Source organism: Mastigoproctus giganteus, chromosome 12, assembly GCF_048544385.1.
Source record: "Mastigoproctus giganteus isolate SK-2022 chromosome 12, ASM4854438v1, whole genome shotgun sequence".
Lineage (NCBI taxonomy): Eukaryota > Metazoa > Arthropoda > Arachnida > Uropygi > Thelyphonidae > Mastigoproctus > Mastigoproctus giganteus.
Window position 1 is genome coordinate 97057284 of NC_143586.1, and position 22677 is coordinate 97079960.

General features: G+C 37.8%; 1 protein-coding gene across 4 annotated transcripts in view; it reads right to left on the bottom strand.

Annotated features, from left to right (window-relative positions):
• Positions 1-22677, bottom strand: part of LOC150077290 (uncharacterized) — a 427304-nt gene that overhangs the window by 233446 nt on the left and 171181 nt on the right. For all 4 annotated transcript variants that reach the window (XM_090386488.1, XM_090386489.1, XM_090386485.1 and 1 more), the window contains 2 exons: positions 21614-21798; positions 14484-14640 (listed from right to left, as the gene is read on the bottom strand). In XM_090386488.1, coding sequence (XP_090242614.1) covers positions 14484-14640; positions 21614-21798 — 342 coding nt within the window. The remainder of the gene's footprint in view (positions 1-14483; positions 14641-21613; positions 21799-22677) is intronic.

Sequence of the window (22677 nt, forward strand, 5' to 3'; positions counted from 1 at the left end):
CATTGCCTTATACAAGGGAATAATCACCTCCTTATCCCTGCTAGAAAAATTCCTGTATATCATTGACAAGACACCATGAGCTACTCTTGCAGCCCATCTGCACTGCTCAGAGAACTTCATATCTGCCTGCACAATTATCCCCAGGTCCTTTTCAATCCTTACCACTGTCAGTGTAGTACCACAGAATTGATACGTTGCTCTGGGGTTGCTGTTTCCCATACGTAATACTTTACATTTGTTAATGTTAAACTTCATTTGCCACCTCTCAACCGATCTGCTCAACCTTTCCAGATCCTGTTGCAGCAGCATAGTGTCAGTAGTGTCCTTGACAACCCTGCCAAGGTTGGCGAGGACACTATTTGATCGTCTGCAAACTTGGACATTAAGCTTGATACAGAAAACAATAATGGACCCAACACTGAACCCTGACGGACTCCACTAATAACATTAGTCCACGATGAGCAGTGTCCATTGATTACAGCTATTGATTCTTTGAAGGATAACAAATGCCGAAGCTTAGATTTATTTGAAGTTGCAGTATTAAAAAGAATCTGGACAATCAAACCACAACTAATTGTTAATCTTCTTAATTCCTGTTTGGCTGATGTGCTTTTTCCAACTCCCTGGAAGCAAACCAATCTTAAAATTCTGCTTAAAAATCCTAACAAACCCCTCAATGTTCCTTCCACCTATCATCCTATTGCATTAACCTAACCTAGGCAAAATTTTAGAAAAGGTTATTGTAACTAGATTTATGAAATATTATAAGGCTAAAAATTTACAAGTAAACACTCAATTTGGCTTTACAAAAGGCTGTTCAACTGTTGATGCTATAAACTTTGTAATGGATTCAGTCTCAAATGCGGATTCCAAAGGTGTCCTCGGCTTCTTTGTGGACTTCAAAGGGACCTTTGACACCTTATGGTGGCAAAGGGTCCTGGCAAGGTTCCGAGAGGCGGAGGTGTCTGCTCCCCTTTATCGTCTAGTTTCTGATTATATCCATGATCGTAGCCTTGTGGCGTATTCTGGTGTCTGTTCGGTTACTCGGGGACGCCCTCAAGGATCAGTCCTAGGACCGGTCTGCTAGAATATGGTTCCTGATGGGTGGCTCGGGGATACAGCGCAACAAAATTTTGAAGGCAGCATATGCTCACGACTTGATCATATTGGTTTTTGGAGTCTCGTAGGAACTAGAAGAACGTGCGAACGAAATCTTGGGAGACTTTGATGGTTGGTGTAGTGTGAAAAACTACAGATTTCTATTGACAAAACTAAACAAATGCTTTTGAAAGGTTATTTGAACTTGAATAAACCTGCAATGTAAAAATTAATAATCAATCCATTAAAATTGTAAGAACGTATAAATATCTTGGAATAATGATGAATGACAGATTTAGTTTTATGGCCCATGCAAAAAATGTGCTGAACAAAATAAAAGTCTTAATTGATAAAATCATTAAAATAACTAAAAATGTCTGGGGAATTAAACGCGCAACTCTAAAGTTATACTAAGAGTGTATTTTAATACCAATAATTTGTTATGCCGCAGGTGCACAGGGTTATCATGTTAATAATTGTTTAGTCTTGAAGTATTTGACTCGAGCACAACGTTTCTTTCTTTTTGCACAAGAAATTGCAGAACAGTGTCGACAATGGCACTCCAAATATTGAGTGGAAAACTTCCTATCCAATATGAAGTTATGTACCACTACTTACAATATTATCTTCGGAAAGCTCTGCCTGCAAAGGTGAGCAATTATTCAATTAACTTAGACATACCAACTAAGGATGATAATTGTAGAATTAGAAGAGAGTTTGATAATAGTTGGCAATTAACTTGGTCCAATGCAGAAGTTGGTAGAGTTACTTTTAGTTACCTTCCTAACATATCAGAATTTACCAAGAAATAGTTGGCCTGGTTTTGCTCAGGTCTGAATGTATCTTTTCTTCTAACAGGGAATGGCAGCTTGAACTCCAAATTGTTCACTCTGGGGTTGGCTGCCTCTCCATTATGTAAGTGTGGTGCTCCTGAGACCAGGGAGCATTTAATATTTAACGTTTGAAGGTATCTATCACCGCCATTGTGAACATGGGACCTTTACAACTCGTGCTGCCAACAGAGGACAACCAAGATCTACAATTCCTAAAGTAGAGGGTGGACCAACTGCCTGGCCTCCATGCTCACTGATTTAAACCCACTAGATTTCTCCTTGTGGGCCATTTAAAGTCATTGATGTATTTGACTCCGGTAGCTGATGTGGAAACTCTCCGCAATCGAATTGTGGCAGGTTGTGAGACAATATGAAACATGCCAGGAATTTTGCATCGTGTGCGTGAGTCCATGAGATGTCTATGTGAGGCCTGTATTCAGGCAGAAGGTGGACATTTTGAACAATTACTATAAGGTTATATGAACAGTTAAGACCTTCAAAACTAGGAAACCAAGCATTTCCGGAACTATGTTGATATAAAATATTTTTATTGTCTACTTATGAGGAACTCATTCCTGAAGTTATGCAGTGTATTTTTGAGACACATTTACCATTTGAGACAGTAATAACCAGATACCTCCAGAAACTATACTATCATGGTAGCTGGTAAGAAAAGAGAACAACTTTGAGTTTGCTCTCTTTTTTTGAATTTGAGTTTATGCTATTCTCATAGAAATGAAAGTAAAGGTTAGCAATGGAGCATGAACAGCTTGCTCCCATTGCTATTCCTCTATGTTGTATTTAAATATTACCACCCACTTGTATATATTTGTTAAACACATATAGAAAGGTCAGATCAAACCAATAGCACTTATTACAACCTAAAATCAGAAATTTTATTTCTGACAACAGAAAATAAAATGGTGAGATTGGTGAGAATTAAGTTTAGTTTTGCCTCCAGTTTTTTTACTGGGGTTTGTAAACTAGCTATTTCTACACAAGATAATAAATCTGTTGCTGGAACTTTGTGGGGAATTTCAGAATCCAATAAATGTGTGGTGGCAAAAGTTTTTTGTAATGATGCTAGAAGCTGTATTGGTAACTTTACACGTTTTGCTATCATTAAATTCATTTTATGATAACAAAATTATTTTGCAACTCTTTAATATGTTTATTTCAATTTTTATACTATATTGTTTGTAGTTTGTTTGTACAGTATATTATTTCTAAAGCCGTGGATTAATACTATTAATACGTGGATTAATACGTGGAATTGCATTATAGCAATTCATGGTAGTATTAATTCACGTATGAAATTCTTCCATGACTGTATTGTATGTATATATATATATATATATATATATATATATACGGTAAACCCCTGCTATTCGCAGCCGCTGATTTAATATAAAATGAAACCTAAAAAAATGTGAATTTTAGAGCGTCGTGAACATTTTCCGCCATAACAAAAACGGGCATGGGTAAAATTATCTTTCTCGGTCAAAACAGCGCTCAGTGGGTGGGGGAGAGGGGTGACAAAATTGCGAGCATGGATGTTTCTCGCTAATCCTTGTTCAGTATATGTTATGCGCTTGTCATGGAAGGTTTCGTCGTTTGCTTTTAATTTATATGCTTATAAATTGAATAAATTTATCAATTTATAAATTGATATACTTACAAAAGTGATAAATCTACCATTTTGCAGTGTAAAACAGACTTTTTCGAGTGTGTCAATGGAAGAAAGTGACTTTATTGTGGACAAGTTCTTTCTAGCCCGTACAAAAATATGGCTACGAATAACAAGGGAAATGTGAAAAGATCAAAGAAGGTGATGACATTAGCGAATAAAATTGAGTTGTTAGACAATTTCTAATGGTGAAAGTGTCTCCTCAGTGGCAAAACATTATAAAATCAATGAGTCAATGGTACGATCAATCAAAAAATTGGAAGAAAAAATCCGCCATAGTGTCCGTGAAAACACGCTAATTGCTTCAAACATTTGCTCTGTAACTCGTGATGTTAAATTTAAAAAAATGGAAAAGGCTTTAAATCTGTGGATAGAAGACCGAACTCAAAATAAAATTCCGTTAAGTTCACTCATCATTCTTGAAAAGGCAAAACTCCTTTATCAACGCTTTAGCGAAACTGGTGATAGCACTGGCGGGATAAGTTTTTTAGCTAGCAAAGGCGCTGGTTTGAAAGATTTGTTTGGAATTTCTAATAAATATTACATTTAATATTAAATTGTTTCTTATTTTCATTTCGATGCCATATGCTTGCATTTCACTATGTATTGTCTACGTACATAGTCATATTATGAAGGTACATATAATACAAACGTAGACAAAATTTTAGACAAGTCTTTCTTATATATTTCATACTTTGGAACGGAACCCCTTTATTATTATGGGAGCCATAACTCAGTATTCACGTTTTCGGTATTCGTGGCATTTCTCAGTAACCCCTGCGAATAGCGGGGGTTTATTGTATTTTTTTTTTTTTTTTTTTTTTATACTGTAATTTCTTTCATTTCTTTACTTTTTTTCTCTTACACTTTCAATATTTCTTTGCTCTATATTCATTATGTATGGTTTTTGGGTACTTTCTGTAAGTCAGTGAACAAGGGCCACTGGCTGACAGAAAGTACCTGCTTTTTTTTATTTTAACTTTCTTTTTCCTTTAATATAATATACATGTATCCCACTTTTAGTAACTTATAACATCACATGAATCCTTCTTAGTTGCAACGTAAAAATAAAATATTTTCATAGTGGAAAGGTTTTTTTTATTAAACAGAAAATTTCATTCAACTTTTCTTTTTCCATTCATGGCAGTACTGTAAAAATTTAACTCATGTTAACAATTGGTTATTTTGTTTCTATTTTCAACCTAAGTGGTTGTTTTTGGTGAGTAATATAATTATAGTAAACCTTGCCCATCTCTTCCATCATGCAGTATGACTGATGTCTTTTAAGGTTATGATGAACACCATGGCAAGATCCAAACTTCCTTACATTTTGACGGTACAGCTCTAAAATGGTGCTCACAGGTCGGCTGCTAGTTAGTACACTGGACCGGACCTATTGGTAACTCTCTAGGAGGCTTCCGAATCAGCTAGGGTATAATCTTGCTACCTCTACTATGCCAGACAATTTACGGAGGCGCTTCCGTAGCCAGGTGGGAAGGAGCAGCAGTGCGCAGCACATGCTTCTTGATTAGACCGGGGTTCGAGCCCGTCACCACCAAATACAGAGGATGCGGAAAGGTCAAGGAATGACCACTGCATATCCCAGAGCAATATGGCCTTAGTTGCTAATGCTCCTAAAAACCAACCAAACAAACAACAACAACAAACAATTTACGGAAAAGTGGCCCCCCACATTTCGCCCCTGTAGATAATGGGTAGGTTACAAAAATGTAAATACAGTCAACTCTTGATAACTTGAATTTTTATTGAAGTCCCAGCCCCTTTAGTGGAGATTCAATGTTAAACTCTCTCAATTACTCGAACTGAACTTTCTATAACTCTAACTTTTCCGAACAAATTTTCAAAATTACATTCGTGTACAAATTGTCACGTAGCTTTTAAACTAATTTCTCCCCTTTTGTATGTCTTCAAGAATCTCTTTCCATTGTGAAAGGATTTACTGGAACTGTTAATCCTTTCACAATGGAAAGAATACATAGTCGACCACGAGGGCAACAGTCACGTGGTTAGTGACGGACATGGGGGGGGGGGGGCAGTGACTAATCTCATAGGAGTCTTTTCAGTAACAAGTGAATCTTGTTCTGATTTGTCTAAATTCAAGCAATAAAAGTTCCTGCATTTGGCTCTCCTCACATTTCCCGGAGCAAAGTGGACAGTGCTGGTTTTCTGTTTTCACCACTTCATTATCAGCAGTGCGTCACATGAACAAGCTGAGCATCGCAGGCAGTGCAATATCTGCATATTATTTTTGAATCTTGATTGATTAATCCTGTGTGTACAATGGCAAAAAATGTCCCGTCAATAAGAGGCAAAAGAAAATTGGTAGATGGTGACAACCACGTTTATGTATTTTCAAAGAGAACCGTAGATGAATAACATGGAATCTGGGTTTGTGAAAAACGTTCCACCTGCAAAGGGCATGTTTGGACAGAGGGTTTGGAAGGCCCAGTTGCGAAAGTCGTAACTAAACATAACCATGCAGCTCAAGCTGCAAGGTCGGAAGCATTGCAATATATGGCAACATGCAACAACCACGAACAAATGGCTACAGCAAATTGTTGCATCAGTAATTGCAGAGGCTCATGCCAATGTCACGGCATTACTTCCTAAAAAAGGATACTCCTGCTTTACCAAGCAATCTCCAGGATCTAGTAATTTCACAAAATTATTATCGATGGCAATGAATAACAGTTTTTGTTGTATGGTTCTCAGGAAGAACTGCTCCCGGGTTGCATGCATATTTTTTCCACTAGTAACAATCTTCAGTTATTTTGCCAAAGCATTTGCATTTGGCAAAAGGTACAGAATGAAGGTTCAAAAGCCCAATACGAACAAGCCCATGAATTTGCTCGTTGGATCCGAATGATTCCGGCATTGGCATTTATTCCTCCTGCTAATGTTATTCAAGCATTTGAAGATTTAGTTGAAGCTGATGACTTCCCCATTGAAGTTATGGTGATTGCAAACTACTTTGAAGATACATATATTGGAATAAGACAACGGAGAGGCCGGCAAGGTAATTACCCATTTTTGCCATCAAATTGTGGAATGTTTACACACGAACACTGAATGATCAGCAAGGAGTGGTTTTCTGATTGAACTTTTAGCACAGTACCCACGCTTTTCCAGCAGCTTTAAACAATTCATGTGGTTCAATTCAATGCAGTTATTCCAGTGTCTACGCACTTCTTCCAAACAAAACTCATGCCACATACGTCAAGTTGCTTCAAGAAGTTAAAAATCTACAACCGGGTCTCCAACCCCAGCGACTTATGACAGATTTCAAACAAAGTGCCATGCAATCCTTCCAACAAGAATTTCCTGGTATTGTAAATACCGGTTGTTTTTTTCATCTTTCCCAAAGCGTTTGGCAAAAGGTACAGAATACGAACAAGACCATGAATTTGCTCGTTGGATCCGAATGATTCCGGCACTGGCATTTATTCCTCCTGTTAACGTTATTCAAGCATTTGAAGATTTAGTTGAAGCTGATGACTTCCCCATTGAAGCTATGGTGATTGCAAACTACTCTGAAGATACATATATTGGAAGAAGACAACGGAGAGGCCGGCAAGGTAATTACCCATTTTTGCCATCGAATTGTGGAACGTTTACACACAAACACTGAATGATCAGCATTGTACCAACAACAGTGTGCAGGGGTGGCACAGGGGATTTCAGGAAACTTCTGCTACTTTATTCCAAAATATTTACCGATTCATTGATTCTTTAAAGAAACAAGGGCTGCACAATTTCGAAATTACACAACTAACTGCCGGTAATTCAGGCAATCAAAGAAACAAGAAGTATGCTGCAATTTCTGCTAGAATCAAAAGAATAGTCCAAGATTGTCAAAATCGTAATGTGATTGATTAACTTAGAGGCATTGCATACAACTTCGAGTTTTAAGCTATAATAATGTGCATTTATTCTATTAAAACAAAATAAATTAGAATTATTAAAAAATAAGGTGTATTACTTACATTTTTTGTAACCTACTCATTATCTACAGGGGGTGGTGGGAGGCAAAATGTGAGGGGCCACTTTTCCGGATCCCCTGCCAGACAGTCATTTGGGGGGGGGAGGATCTGAACAGTGTGTATGCCGGATGCATTGTCAAGGCCACATGTCAGGGCTCTGGGTATATTCTTATCATGTGTACACCATATCCAAAAATTTCATTACTTCATATAGCATGTCCCCCACCCATCAACTTTTTCTTACTATTGAATACACCATGAATTGTCAAACTAATAGAGCAAGCTTATCTGCAAAAAGATCTAAACCTCCCAAACATTTCCTAGTTCATTTCATAAATATACATGGTCTCAGTTCTAATCTGAACAATGTTCATTTCTACTTACAGTCAGCCAAACCCCATGTACTTTTTCTGATAGAATCTAAGTTATCGGTTGATTCAATGACTGCTCATCTCAGATGCCCAAATTATACGCTGTATGATTCCTTTCGCCTCAAAGGTGGTACTTCTGCATATGTCCGTTCTGATATTCCCTGTCAGAGACTTGGCAATTTGGAATCTCCTCTCTTTGATCTTCTCGGGCTTAAAATCTCTCTACCTCATTGTGTCAAATTCATCTGTTGTCTCTGCCATTCTCCCAACTCCACTAATCACTTGGAACTCTTTGACTTCCTCTCTTTGCAACTTGACTTTCTCCAGTCCAACTTTCCTAGCAGTGAGGTAATTTTCCTTGGTGATTTTAGTGTTCAAAACTCCAGCTGGCTTCCATTCTCTAGTCACACAGACCCAGCTGGTCGAGATGCTGAGGCTTTTGTAATTATTAATGACCTTGTACAAAATGTTCATTTACCTACCAGAATACTGGACAATACTAACCATACAGCCAACGCACTTGATATTTTATTCACAAACAACCCTTCCAAGTAAACGGTCGAAGTGAGTGGTCCTTTAGGCACTTCAGATCACAAAGTGGTGATTGTCTCTTCTCCAATGGATCCTTTATCTCACAGCTATTCTCAACCTCGTGTTGTTTGGGAGATTTCTTTTTTTGCTTTGGTCGGATTATTGTTTCAATACTTCTGATGCCAACGTTTGCTCAGATTGTGTCTGTGAAATTATTCTTGTAGGAATGAAATCCTTTATTCCACACTCCACGTTAAAATCTGGTCCTTTGTCTAAACCTTGGTTTTCCAATAAATGAGCTAAGGCTGTTCAAGAGAAGAATGTTGCATATCGTAATTGGCTTATTTCCAATTCTTCAGTTTCATTTTCTGCCTATGCCAAAGCTCACAACAATTAAAAAGCAGTTATTAACCAGTCCAAATTATATTTTGAACAGGCTAAGTGTAGAAAACTTTCTTCTTGCCCTAATGGTAGCTGAGCATTCTTGCCAAAGGTATTGGCCACAACTTTTGCTCATCTCTGCTCCCAAATCTGTCAAATCCAGATGGTTCTATTGTCACTTCAGCCAATAATAAAGCTGACCTGCTAGCATCCCATTTTTCTTCCAACTCATATATTAACCATCTTGGTAAAACACCTCCCACCATTCCCAACACACTCCATTCAATGCCTCCTGTGGTCTTCTGTCAGAAGGATGTCAGAAGGATTTTAACAAATCATGATGCTAAGAAAGATCCAAGTCCTGATGGTATTTCTCCACTTGTTCCCAAAACCTGTGTTCCTGAATTTACTCCCATTCTTTGCCGCTTTTTTCACTTTCTTATTCCAAAGGAGTTTTTCCTTCTGCTTGTAAATTTGATGATATCCAGCCAGTTCCTAAAAAGGGTGACAAATCCCTCCCAACCAATTATGGTCCCATTGCAATTTCTTCTACACTTTCTAAAGGAATTGAAAAATCAATTAACCGCCAACTCTTAAACTACCTAGAACCCTTCTGTCTGATCAATGATCACCAGTATGGATTCCGTCAGTGTCGATTCACCGGTGATATTCTGGCTTATGTTACCTATTTACAGAAAAATTCAATGGAAAAGTTTGGTGAAACACAAGCAGTTGCTCTTGACATCTCCAAGGCTTTCAATCATGTTTGGCATAAAGGTTTTCTAAACAAGCTTCCATCTTATGGTTTGCGAAATGTTTTTTGTAATTGGTTATCCAATTTTCTCTCTGACTGCTCACTGAGGGTGACGCTAGATGGCTCTCTGTTTTCTAACTTCTCTACTAATGCTGGTGTCCCCCAAGGTTCAGTTCTTTCCTTCACTCTTTTCCCTCTTGTATATTAATGACCTACCTCCACTGACCGGAAATCCTATCATAGTTTTGCTGATGATAGCACATTGCATTCCACTTTCCAGTTTGAAAACCTTGAACTGCTCAACCTCCTTCAACTTTTCGAATATCTGCTACCAATTCCTTAAACGCCAATCTCCAGTGAGGCAAAGACAACTTACTTGATTTCAATCCTTCTAAAACTCATTCCTGTCTTACATCTCGCAAAAAGGTTCATCTGCTCCTATGCTTATCTTTGGTGACACTCTGATTTCTAGGCAAGTTGATATATCTCTTTTGGGATTATCCTGACTTCTAATCTCTCTTAGCACAAGCACATTACAAATATTCAAATATTGTTTCCTCTACATCTAAAAAACTTGGTTTTCTCTTTTGCTATCGGCGTTACTTTTCTTCCAAACAGCTGTTCACTCTGTACAAATCGCAAATCCACCTTACCAGGGAAAAATGTTCCCACATCTGGAGTGGTGCCCCCAAAACCTCTCTCAGGCCTCTAGATTCCACTCAGAAGAGGGTAGTTAGGTTAATTAATGATTCATCTCTAACAGAGTCTCTCCACTCTGTCTCATAGATGTTCTGTTTCTGCTGCATGCGTTTTCTACAGATACTTCCACAGGCACTGTTCCTCTGAATTGGCTTCTATAATTCCCACTCTCTCTTTCAAAACAGTTCGAACACGTGCCGCCACCAGCCAATATCCATTTACTGTCCAACTTCAAACCCACAGAACCAACTTTTCATCTTCCTCATTTATTCATTCAAATGCCGTTTTCTGGAACAACCTTCCTTCATACGTATTTCCTGAAAATTACAATCTACAGAAGTTCAAGTCCAATGTCAACAAATATCTTCTTTCGTCTTCTCAACTACCAACCCAGGCATGGTACTAAGTACAGTGGTCTCAGAAAGTTTTTAAATTCTGAACAGTGGGATCAACTGACGATTTTTTTTTTTTTTTTTTTTTTTTTTTGATTTGGTAGTTGTTGGCGCATCGGCTTCTGTTCCCATATTGCACCTCCCAAGGTTTTTGCAGTACTTTGATCCAAGCCCGAGGCGGGAATCGAATCCGCGACCTTAGGGTTGCCGGGCAGGTAATTTACCCACTCGGCTAGCCCGGTCGGCTCAACTGACGATGTTACCAACAGTAAATTCTAAGTGGGACGATGTTACCAACAGTAAATTCTAAGTGGGCTTCAAGGAATTAATCGTGGATGCTACTAAAAGTTTCATACCTATTAAGAAATATTGTTCAAGGTTTAGGCCTAAATGGTTATCTAATGAACTAATGAGACTTGTATCAGGGAAGAAAAATGCATGGGATGCATATAAATTATCAAGCAACTCAGAAGCCTACGGGAGATATAAGCTAGTCTGTAATCAAGTCACAAAGGAGGTTAGGCAGGTGAAGGTAGATTACGAGAAATCCTTGGCAAAAGATGCTAAGAAAAACAGCAACGATTTCTTTACTTATATAAACTCTAAAAGGAAGGGGATGAATCTGATTGGTCCACTTGACATCGATGGTTCGACTGTTGATGATCCTGCTCAGATAGCAAACAAACTGAATGAGTATTTTGCATTTACATTCACACATGAGGAATTATTAAGGTTTGAAAATGGAAGAAGGTTATCAAATTGTAGCAGGATACTTAATGATTTTGTAATAACTGAGAGCAAAGTGGAGGAGAAATTGTTGAAGATAAACATAAGAAAAGCACCTGGTGTGGATGGGAACTATCCAGTTATATTAAAGGAGGCGACAAAGCAACTAAGCAAACCCTTAGATATAATTATGAGAGCATCCTTGGACTCAGGGGAGGTTCCCATGGACTGGAGATGTGCAAATGTATCACCAATTCAGAAACGGGGATCGAAGGGTGACACGAGTAATTACAGACCAGTTAGTTTAACTTCTGTTCCGGGTAAAATAATGGAGTCACTGGTTAAAGATGCATTGCGGGATCATCTATACAAGACTGCAGCAATAATTCAGACACAGCATGGGTTTGTTAAGGAAAAGTCTTGTCTGACAAATTTGATAGGATATTATGATGTGGTTACAAAGGAACTTGGATGCAAAAAATAATTTTGATATCATATATTTGGATTTCAGGAAAGCTTTTGACATTGTTGCGCATGAAAGACTATTGTACAAATTGGAGCAGAATGGTATTAAGGGTAAGTTGCTACAATGGATAAAAGGATGGTTGAGTGGGAGAAGACAGAAAGGGGTAATCAATGGGTGCTGCTGTTTGTGGACTAATGTTATTAGTGGAGTCCCACAGAGTTCTGTGTTGGTTCCACTGTTGTTTTGTATATTTATCAATGATATTGATGAAGGTATATCAGGCTTAGTGTCGAAGTTTGCAGATGATACAAAGGTTGGCAGGGTTGTTAATGACAGTAATGGCAGTGTGCTACTGCAACAGGATCTAGATAATTTGGGCAGATGGGCTAAGAAGTGGCAACTGAAGTTTAACCTTTACAAATGCAAAGTACTGCATGTGGGTAGAAGTAACCCCGGAGAAACTTAATAACTGTATGGTACTACACTTAAGGTGGTAGAAAATGAAAAAGACCTGGGAGTAATTGTGCAGTCAGTTATGAACTTTTCTGAGCAATGCAGACAGACTGCCAGGGCAGGTCATGGGGTTTTGTCAATGATATATAGGAATTTTGCTAGCAGGGAAAAGGAGGTGATTATCCCTCTGTATAAGGCAATGGTCAAGCCACGCCTTGAGTACTGTGTACACGTCTGGAGGCCTCATTTTAGGAAGGGGATCTAGATTTACTTGAGCATATACAGAGACGGGCAACAAGATTGGTGAGGGGAATGAAAGGATCCTCTTACCAAGAGAGGCTAACGCTCTGCAAATTGCAGTGGCTGGAGACTAGGCACCTGCGTGGTGATCTGATTGAGGTGTATAAGGCCTTGAATGGTTTGAGCATGCTGAATTCTGATGGGTTCCTTCCACTTGATCAGATTACGAACCTAAGGGGCATAAATTCAAATTAAGAAAGGACAGATGTAGAGTAGATGTGCAGAAATTTGCCTTTAGCTAGTGGGTGGTTAATTGCTGGAACAAACTTCCATCTGTCGTTGTGTGAAGTTGATAGGTTGAATAAATTTAAGGAGAAACTGGACATGCATTTGGAAGGAATGGTGTGTTTTTTTGTTTTTTTTTGGCTGATGCTGCATAAGCTCATACACAGGCTTTCTTGCATCACATGCCACTACTACTACTACCACTACTATAGGTTCTAATACCTCTCCTGTTTGGGGTTTTCATTAAAAAAGCTTCTACTGAAAATTTTTTTTAGTAAATTCAGCATCACACACTATAAAAATAAGACAAATTATAAAAGCACTTAATACTTTTATTTCTTAAAAAAGAAAAAAGCATGAGAAACTTTCATTCCATTCACAACTTACTCTATCAAATCTATTATAAAAGTTAAAAAATAATAAAAATATTTACTGCTATTACAAATATAATATTTTAGTTTTGTATAAAATGCAATACATTTTATAGAAAATACAATTTTTAAGAAATATTCACAAATGTTTGACTATAACAAGACACGTGCTTGGCTGGGTGCACTTTCAAGTAGCACATGTTGCCCATAACAGGTATTTCTTGATTACAATATCATTAGCATACTCTGTTCAAGTGTGTGTTTCACTAAAAAAGAAAATTTTCACAAAATATGTTTTTGCCGATTTTCACATCATAAGCCGCTAAAATTTGTTCTAAAAATAATAATTCTGTGCTTTTCTGCTTAGATTATGTTTTGCTTAGGTTAAATTTTGAAAAACTAATAATAAGTAATGTGAATACAGTGCTCATCTGAAGAAATTTCAAATTCCATTAGGAACAAAGTACACATTGTTCCTAATGGATTGTTTCTTGAGAACGCTATCATTTGAGCATAACGTTCAATGTGCAATTTGACAAAAGAAAAAAATTTCAATCTCATCCTCACGCCTTCCCAATTTATCTCCCATGGGCTACTAGTTGCACTCCAAAGTCAAATGGTGCTAAATACAATAAAAGAAATGTGACAAAGCATGTTGTGACAGTCAAGTCAAATGCATTTAAAATATGTTTGATAGGTTAAAAGTAATTTTGCAATTTTACAAGTGTAATATAATTTACTAAATTTATAGCTGCTAAAGGCAATTACTTTAAAAAATATATTAAAAGTATTTTTAAAGTAATTGCCTTTAGCAGCTATACACTTGTCAAATTGTTAATTTTATTTACAGAATTATAAACTTGTACAAAGAAATTGATAACTCTATAAATAACCATCTTGTTATTAAAAAGTGATCCCTTTACTATTGCACTTTTATCCTCATATATTTAAACTTATGTTTAAATATATTCTTATATTTAAACATAAGTTTAAATTAATATATTATGTTCATAGAATTCAAAATAGAGCAGCCACAGTATTAATCTACTTAATATATGCCTTTTCTTCATTAACTTAAGGTACACCCATAAATACAATTATGGATGTATCAACATAAATATGACAAATAATTTTTATAGAGAAGTAATGAAATATATGATGTATATATAATTTACTACCTTTTTCTTTTCCTTACCTGATTTTGCAAATTGCTCAGCTGATTATTGAAAGTCAATGCAACATTTCCAGATGAAGAAGCAAAGTTACTGACAAGGGAAACTTGGTTGCCATTATGATCAAATGAGTGCCTATTACGACGACAGACTTCCATCATCTGCACAGATGCCTTAACACTATAATATACAAAATTGAAAATTTTGTATATTCTAATTAAGTAATTTAATTTAGATCAGTATTTTAAGAAATGTGATAATGAAGCAAATAACATTAAACTAATACTATGGATAGGACTTTCAGTTAGTGATGTCATTATCATATGGTATAATATATATTTTCTTGGGGAACATCAACATTAGTGGAGATGTTAGAAGATCAACAGCCATCTACTATCACCTACAGAGACAAGTCTGAGAGAAAACTGGAAATCCAATTGCAAAAAAGTTGACAATCTATAAGATAGAGAGTTGCAACTGGGAGCTCACCAAGGACTCGATTAACCCGTGACTTGCCAAGTCATGCAGCCCCCCATTCTGTGTCCCAGATTGTTGTTGTTGTGCTTGGATTTTTCTGGTGCAAAGGCTACTTAGGATATATTGCACCTATCATAGTAGTTAGTACTAATTTTATTGGCTTCTATGGAAGCAGTTAGAAACGGTTATATAAACCTATTCATTTCAGAAAGAAAAAAAATTCTGTAAGGTTTGAATTTTCGCCTATGATACGGCTAAGTGACAATTCCTGTACGTTTGAAAGAGAAGTGAATGAAATTAGACGGGAGTTGTTATACAAGATGCATTCCAGGAGTATGTGTTTTATTGTGAGTGGCTTTTGGCAATGTGAACACTGTGGAGGGCCATTACCTGATAACAGGAATAAATGGGTCAAATGGGTGTGGCCTATTCGGGCTCTGGCCAGGACAACCTCTTCTTGTCTGTTTGTGCGAAAATTGGAGGCCCATAATTGCAGTATAGGTTTAATTTCAAGGAGTTTGTTATGAATGTGCGTTTGCCACTGTAGTTTCCATAATTCCTTACATATATTTCGTATATGTACTTCGTAATCCCTGAACGGGACCAGAAAATTCATTGGGGATGTGCTGGATGGATGCTTGGCAGCATCATCTGCAATTTTGTTTCCCGGTATTCCAGTATGGCCTGGGATCCAGCAGAAGACAACATTTTGCCGATGATCTCGGAGACGAATCAATTCTGATCTGATTAGCTGTAGTAGCAGATGAGTAGATGGGGAAATCTTTTGCATTGCTAATAGGGCACTTTGCGAGTCTGTGTAGATTATACTCTTTTTGATTGAGAGATGGGAAATGTTTTCCAGAGCAAGTTTTATGGCATATAATTCAGTGGTGTAACTGCTGCATTCTGTCGGAAGTGACACGGAAATGATAGTGTCATGGAATACCACTGCTGCACCTGATCCATTCTCAGACTTTGAGCCATCAGTATATATTTTCGCAAAGTCGGGATAACTTTGTAAATGTGCAGTGTGGAGCTGCTGGATGTTAATACCCGTTAAAGAGTGTTTCCCCCATTGGTGGAAATAATAGTCAACACGGCATGACAGACCATGGAGGAACGTGATCTGTAGGTTCTTGGTGGACTTTATTGAGTTGTATATTCCAGTTTTCTGCTAGTTCCATTAACCTAATACCTGCAGGCCTAGTTGCTTGTGGTTTGTTTCTATAAAAGATCGTGAGTGGCGGATCATTAAATATTGACCAATTAGGATGGGTCGACTGACTTTGGATCTTGGTTGTGTAGTTCAATAATAACATCTTTCTTCTGATGTTTAGAGGAGCTTCGTAGGCTTCTACATAAAGACTTTGCACTGGAGATGTTCTGAATGCACCTAGAGCTATTCTTAGAGCTGAATGTTGAATAGGGTTGAGACGAGATAAGACACTTTCCCTAGCAGAATCAAAGACAGGTGCGCCACAGTCCAGACGAGATCTAATTATGGATCTATATAAGTGAAGCAAGGTGTAGCGATCTGCTCCCCAGGTTGTTGTTGATAAGGCTCTGAGTATGTTAATTTTTTTTTGGCAAGCTGTCCGGAGATGTTCAATGTGTTTTTGATAGTTTAACTTACAGTCAAAAATTAAGCCAAGTAGACGAATACTATTTGCTATTGGAATAAGATGGTTATCTAAATGGAGTTCAGGATCAGGATGCATTTTACGTATGGTACAGAAATGAATAGCAGTAGATTTCTGGCTGGATAGTCTGTAACCGTTTTGTGTCATCCAAATCTGGATCTGATTTATTGATATCTGCAATTGTCTCTCAATGTAGTTCATATTTTGAGAGTGGCAGGAGATTGTGAGATCGTCGGCATAAAGATATGAGTCCACTGTTTTCGGAATAAGTTCAGTTAAGTGATTAATTCTAATTGCGAATAGAGTGGCGCTCAGAACGGACCCTTGAGGGACTCCTTCGTCCTGAACAAAGTTTTTAGAGAGAATTCCTTGGTAACAAACTTGAAAGGATCTTTGTTCTAAGAAAGTTTTGATGAAATATGGCAAATTTCCTCTCAGGCCAAGAGAATGTAGATCCTTTAAAATGCCGAAACGCCATGTGGTGTCAAAGGCTTTCTCAATATCCAGACACACCATAACGAGATGCTCCTTTTTGATGAATGCATTTCTGATGTTTGCTTCGGCTTTAATCATAAGGTCCAATGATGATCGATTTTTTCTGAAACCAAATTGATTGTTATTGATTAAGTTTTGGGACTCAAGATACCAAGTCAGACGGTGGTGAATCATTTTTTCGAGGGTTTTGCTCAGACAGCTGGTAAGTGAAATTGGTCTGTAGTTTTGAGGAACAGAATAGTCTTTACCAGGTTTTGGGATAGCCAGAACGCAGGAATGACGCCAGTAGCTTGGGTATGTATGTTCAGTGAATATTAGATTGAGGAAGAACAGCAGTAATGACTGTGACTTTGTATTTAAATTTTTGAGCATTATATAAAATATCCCACCAGGGCCAGCAGCGCTGTTCCTTGTGTTGGTAAGAGCATGCTGAAGTTCAACCATGGTAAATGGCTGATTATATTTTAGTGCACATCTGTCAGTGAAATTCAGTTTGGATTTTTCAGTTACACCTTTAATTTTTTGAAACGATTGGTCATAAGAAGTTGAGGAGGACAACTGGGAAAATACAGATCCTAGTGCATTTGCAATTTCTGCAGGAGTAGAGTTCCTGTCCATTCCAGTTAATTAGTGGAGTAGATGTTGGAGGAATTTTGCCATTTAACAATTTTATCTTATTCCAGATCAGTCTGATGTCTGTATTTTTATTCTTATATTCTTATATAACGGGCTCTTGCTCTAAGTCGCTTATAATTAATAAGATTGGAAGTGGTTGGACGTTTGTGGAATTGATTCCAAGCTTTGTTTTTCTCTTTTTTTGCATTGTTACACTCTTCGTTCCAGCAATAATTTAATTTTCGCCTTTTCCTGACTTGGTATTGTGGAATTGCAGCGGTTGCAGCTGTTAGAATTTGGTTTGTTATATGTTCAGTAACATGGTTGATAGAAGAGCACTGTATGATATGGTTGTCGAACGAGACAAGCGTGCTATATTTTATCCAGTCAGCCTTTGGAAATTTCCATTTTACTGGGTTGTCTGTTGATAATGAACAGGAAGTTTGAACTTTGCATATTACTGGGAAATGATCGCTGTTGTGAGGTTCGTTAAGAGTTACCCACTGGATACTTGGATAAAGCACTGGAGAGCAAATGGAAAGGTCTATTGCAGAGGTTGATCCGGTAGGAAAATGAACATAGGTAGGAGAGCCAGTATTTAGCAATGTTAGATCCTGTCTATTAACGTTCCAACAAGTTTTCCACGCCTGTCTAAGCTGGAAGAACCCCATAATGGGTGGTGAGCATTAAAGTCACCTAGCAGACAGAAGGGAACTGGTAGTTGCAACACAAGACCTTCGATTTCTTGAACTGAATATGGACGATTAGGTGGAAGATAAATTGAGACCAATGTAACGGTGATTCCAATTACTATGCGTGCAGCAACAGCTTCTAAAGAGGTTTGCAATGGAATGCATCTGGAAGGAACTCTTGAGTCCAACAGGATGGCTACTCCTCCATGAGCACTATTAGTGTCAGATCTATCTTGTCTGTAGATAGTGTAATTTTTGACTGTAGTGGAAACTTGGGGTGTCAAGTTGGTTTCCTGTAGGCACATAGCTACAGGATTGAAGCAGTGAATTAGTTCATTGATATCATCGATGTTGCTGCGAAAACCTCTACAATTCCACTGAATGATTTGTTCCATTATTTGGTTTTGTTCGTGGAAGATGTATCTGACTGCTTTTTATAAATTGATTGTTTATGACGGTCCAGTTTTGGTTTTTCTTTTCGGGGAAAAGTGGGATGTCCCGATTCATTGCTATCGTCCATATCATCTTCTGCGTGTATTTCAAGCGGTTCTTCTTGACCGATAGAATCATCTGTATCCATGCTTGTTAGACCTGATACTTTCGTCTCAGCAGAATAAGATCTTTGCAAATTTTCTGCTGCCTCACGATGCGGAAGTCTCTGGGTTGGAATTGTGAGTGGCGTGTTATTGCTTTGGTCTATTGAATTTGGTTTGGATGGATGCTGGATCAAGAGTACTGATCGTGCCCAGTCTGATATTGATATTTTTGGAGAGATGGATACTTCCGTCTGACATGCCACTGATTCTTGTCTGAGAGTCGTAGAAGCATAAGTGCGTTTTGGCATACTTAAGTTGATCTGTTTTTTCGCTTCTTGGTAAGAGACTTTATTTTCAATTTTATATTTTTGTACTTTTTTTCCTATCTTCCATAGTTCACAGTCTTTGGAGTAGGCTGGATGTTTGCCACTACAATTAGGACACTGCAGTGTTGGAGCTTTGCATTCTGCTTGCGTGTGATTCTTGCAGCTGCAGTTTGGACATATAGCATCTCCACGGCATGCTGTCTGAGAATGGCCGAACTTTTGACATTTAAAGCATCTGAATGGATTTGGGATATATGGCCTAATGCGGCAATTCAAGTAACCTGCTTTGACAGAACCCGGTAGATTTGGAGTACTGAAAGTCAAGATTATGTTTCGCGTGGGAGTTAAGTTGGCGTCTTTTCTGATCATGATACGTTTTGCATGAGACACATTTTGATCTTTTAGCTCCTGGACAATTTCTTCCTCAGAAACATATAATAGATCCCATTCGGAGATCACTCCTCTGGAAGAATTTAGTGTGTTGTGTGGGGTAACCTGAATTGGTATTCCGCTTAAAGAAGTAAGTTGCAGTAGTAATTCAGAATGTCTTGAGTATGATGTCTCTACTAGTAGATCTCCTGATTGGAGACGTTTAACCATTTTTTGGTGAACCTGGAGCGTTTTCTAGGCATCTCTGGATGATGATGAAAGGTGAGAGCTTACTCACAGGTTGGGAGGACAAAGAGTGTATTATGAGGAAAGCTGGAGATTCCTGTTTCCTAGTGTCCTTTTTTTGTCTCTTTGAAAGAGAGAAGTCATTGTCGGTGTCATTGTCGTGTTCATGTTGAGAGCACTTCGGCTCTAAATGTGGAAATTCACTTATTTCCATCTTTGCTCCTTTTTGCCCCGAGGGTTGGTTTTCCCCCAGGTTACCGGCCCCGCCACATGGAGGCAGGAGCGGTGCCACCAGTGACCAAGCGGTTGTTTAAGTTAGTGGATTTGGTTAGTGATATATATAAAGAATAAGAAAAGAAAGGTGGATTGCCTTTCTGGGTTCTTACTTTTGACTTTTAAAGCACAGAACCACTTCAAGTAAATAAAATAACAGCTGTACTGGAAAATAAAGAAACTATATCACTTTGGAGATCACTCTATAATCACTGGAAGAAAATCGCTTGTCACTATCGCTTGGCACTCGGGGCCCTGTGTCTAAGAAAATGGGGGTCAAGTGCAGATGAATGCTTTGGTCAAAGGTGATCTAGTTTTACTGGAAGACTCTATTGTCAAAGAAATGGGTAACATTTTTTGTAATAAAGATAGGTGGTCCAGAACCAGAGTGTTTCTGAGGAGCTAAAATTGATGATGTTACTAAAACACGTTGTCAAATATTGAGGAAGGGAAAGAGAGAATTATTATTCGTGTGGGAAACAATGATATTAAACATACACAACCTGTCCATCTGTTGGATAACTATAGGTTTACGCTGAAAAAAAATGTTGCATGTTAAAAAAATTCTGTTAAGCCAGAATGTGCATGCAATTCTGCCCAGACACAATAGGAGGGATTATAGAACAAAAGCCTTGTGGTTTAACTTGAAACTTGAGTGGAGAAATTTTTATCAGCTAGGCCACATTTTTATGTAGAAGGAATCTATTTTGAAGAGATGGTATTCATTTCAACAAAGGTGGTGGAAGGATTTTTACCAGTATCACTGAGGATATTGGTAAAACCTAAGGGTAAAGTTGTTAATGATTAGTACCAAGCAGTGCTCCTTCATGATGACTTGAATAGACTTCAAAGATGTTCAGAGAAGTGGCAGCTATGTTTTAATGTTGCTGAATGCAAGTTCTTATACTTGGGGAATAGCAACCCACAAATAAATTATACACTTGGTGGGGTGAATTCAAAATAGAGGAAGAAAGGGGTCAGGGAGTTATGATACAGGGAAATATATTAAGTTTTCTGAGCAGTGTAAACAGGCAGCAAGAAAAGCACATGGTGTGCTATCAATGATTTATCAAATGTTATCCTGTAGAGACAGGAAGGTCACAACCCCACTGTATAAGACAATTGCAAGACCACATTTGGAATAATTGCTCAAATATGGAGACCTCATCTGAAAAAAAGGCAATGCGCTCTTGAAAGGGTCCAGAGACAGGCGAGAACGTGGGATCGGCAAAAGGACAACTGTAGGAGGAAAGACTGCGAGTATGTGGGCTGTATAGTTTGGCAACCAGGCACTTTAGAGGTGACGTGACTGAGGTTTATAAAGCTCTGAGAGGGATTAGTAAAATGAAGGCAGAATTCTCAGTTATAAAGAATTCCAGAACTGGGAATCTTAAATTCAAATTATAGGGTTTTAGGTTTAGATTACATTGTTTAAGTTAGATAATTACACTTCATGAAATGCATTAATTTTAATGGCTACTTACTTGTTGCAATGAGCGTATTCTACCAAGTGATTTAATGTGACAAAATTATGATTTAATGCCTCTCCTGGTGTTATGCGTCGTTCTTGATCAAGGGTTAACATTCTTTTTAGAAGGTCAATGAATTCTCTCCTATCAGCTTTTTCAGCTAACAGTTCCCCACCTTCAAGATCTGTTGGTACATTAACCTGAAAAATAAAAGTTCTGAACATAATTTAGATTTCTTGGAAAATAAAAATTCAGAATATACAAGTACAACATATACATTTAGGCACGTTCCTCTCTAATTAAGATATCCAGAACATCAATGATAATAAAAGTGTTATATTAAAAAATTAAATATGTAGTCGTAGTCCAAGTCTAGATATGTATAAAATTTATCCTTGATCAAAAGTTTACACAGTCAACAACTAAGTGATGATCACATCGAAATAATTTTCTGGGACATAAATTATCAATATTTTTTTAGATTGACAATGAAAGCTAAAGGAGGAGATTTGGGGGATGATGTAAAACTGTGAAAGAACTGAATTCTGAATAATATTGGATACCTGCATATCAATCAGATCACTTCGCACGTGCTTAGTCTCCAGGTGCGGCAATTGGCAGAATTTAAGCCTTTCTTCATAAGAACAACCCTCACCAATCTTATTGCCCTTCTCTGTACTTGTTCCAGCAGCTCTACATTCTTCCTAAAATGAGGCCTCCAGGCCTGTATACAGTGCTAAAGGTATAGCCTGACCATTGCCTTATAAAAGGGGACAATCACCTCTTTATCCCTGCCAGAAAATTTCCTGCATATCACTGCACTGACAAGGCACCATGAGCTACTCTTGCAGACTGTGTGCACTGCTCAGGAAACTTCAAATCAGACTGCACAATTACTCCCAGGTCTTTATTATTCTCCACAATGCTGAGTGTAATTCCATATAGTTGATATGTTACTCTGGGGTTACTGCTACTCACATGCATTTACTTTACATTTGTCAATGTTAAACCTCAGTTGCCACCTCTCAGCCCATCTATTTAATTTCTCTAGACCCTGTTCCAGTAATATACTGTCCTTA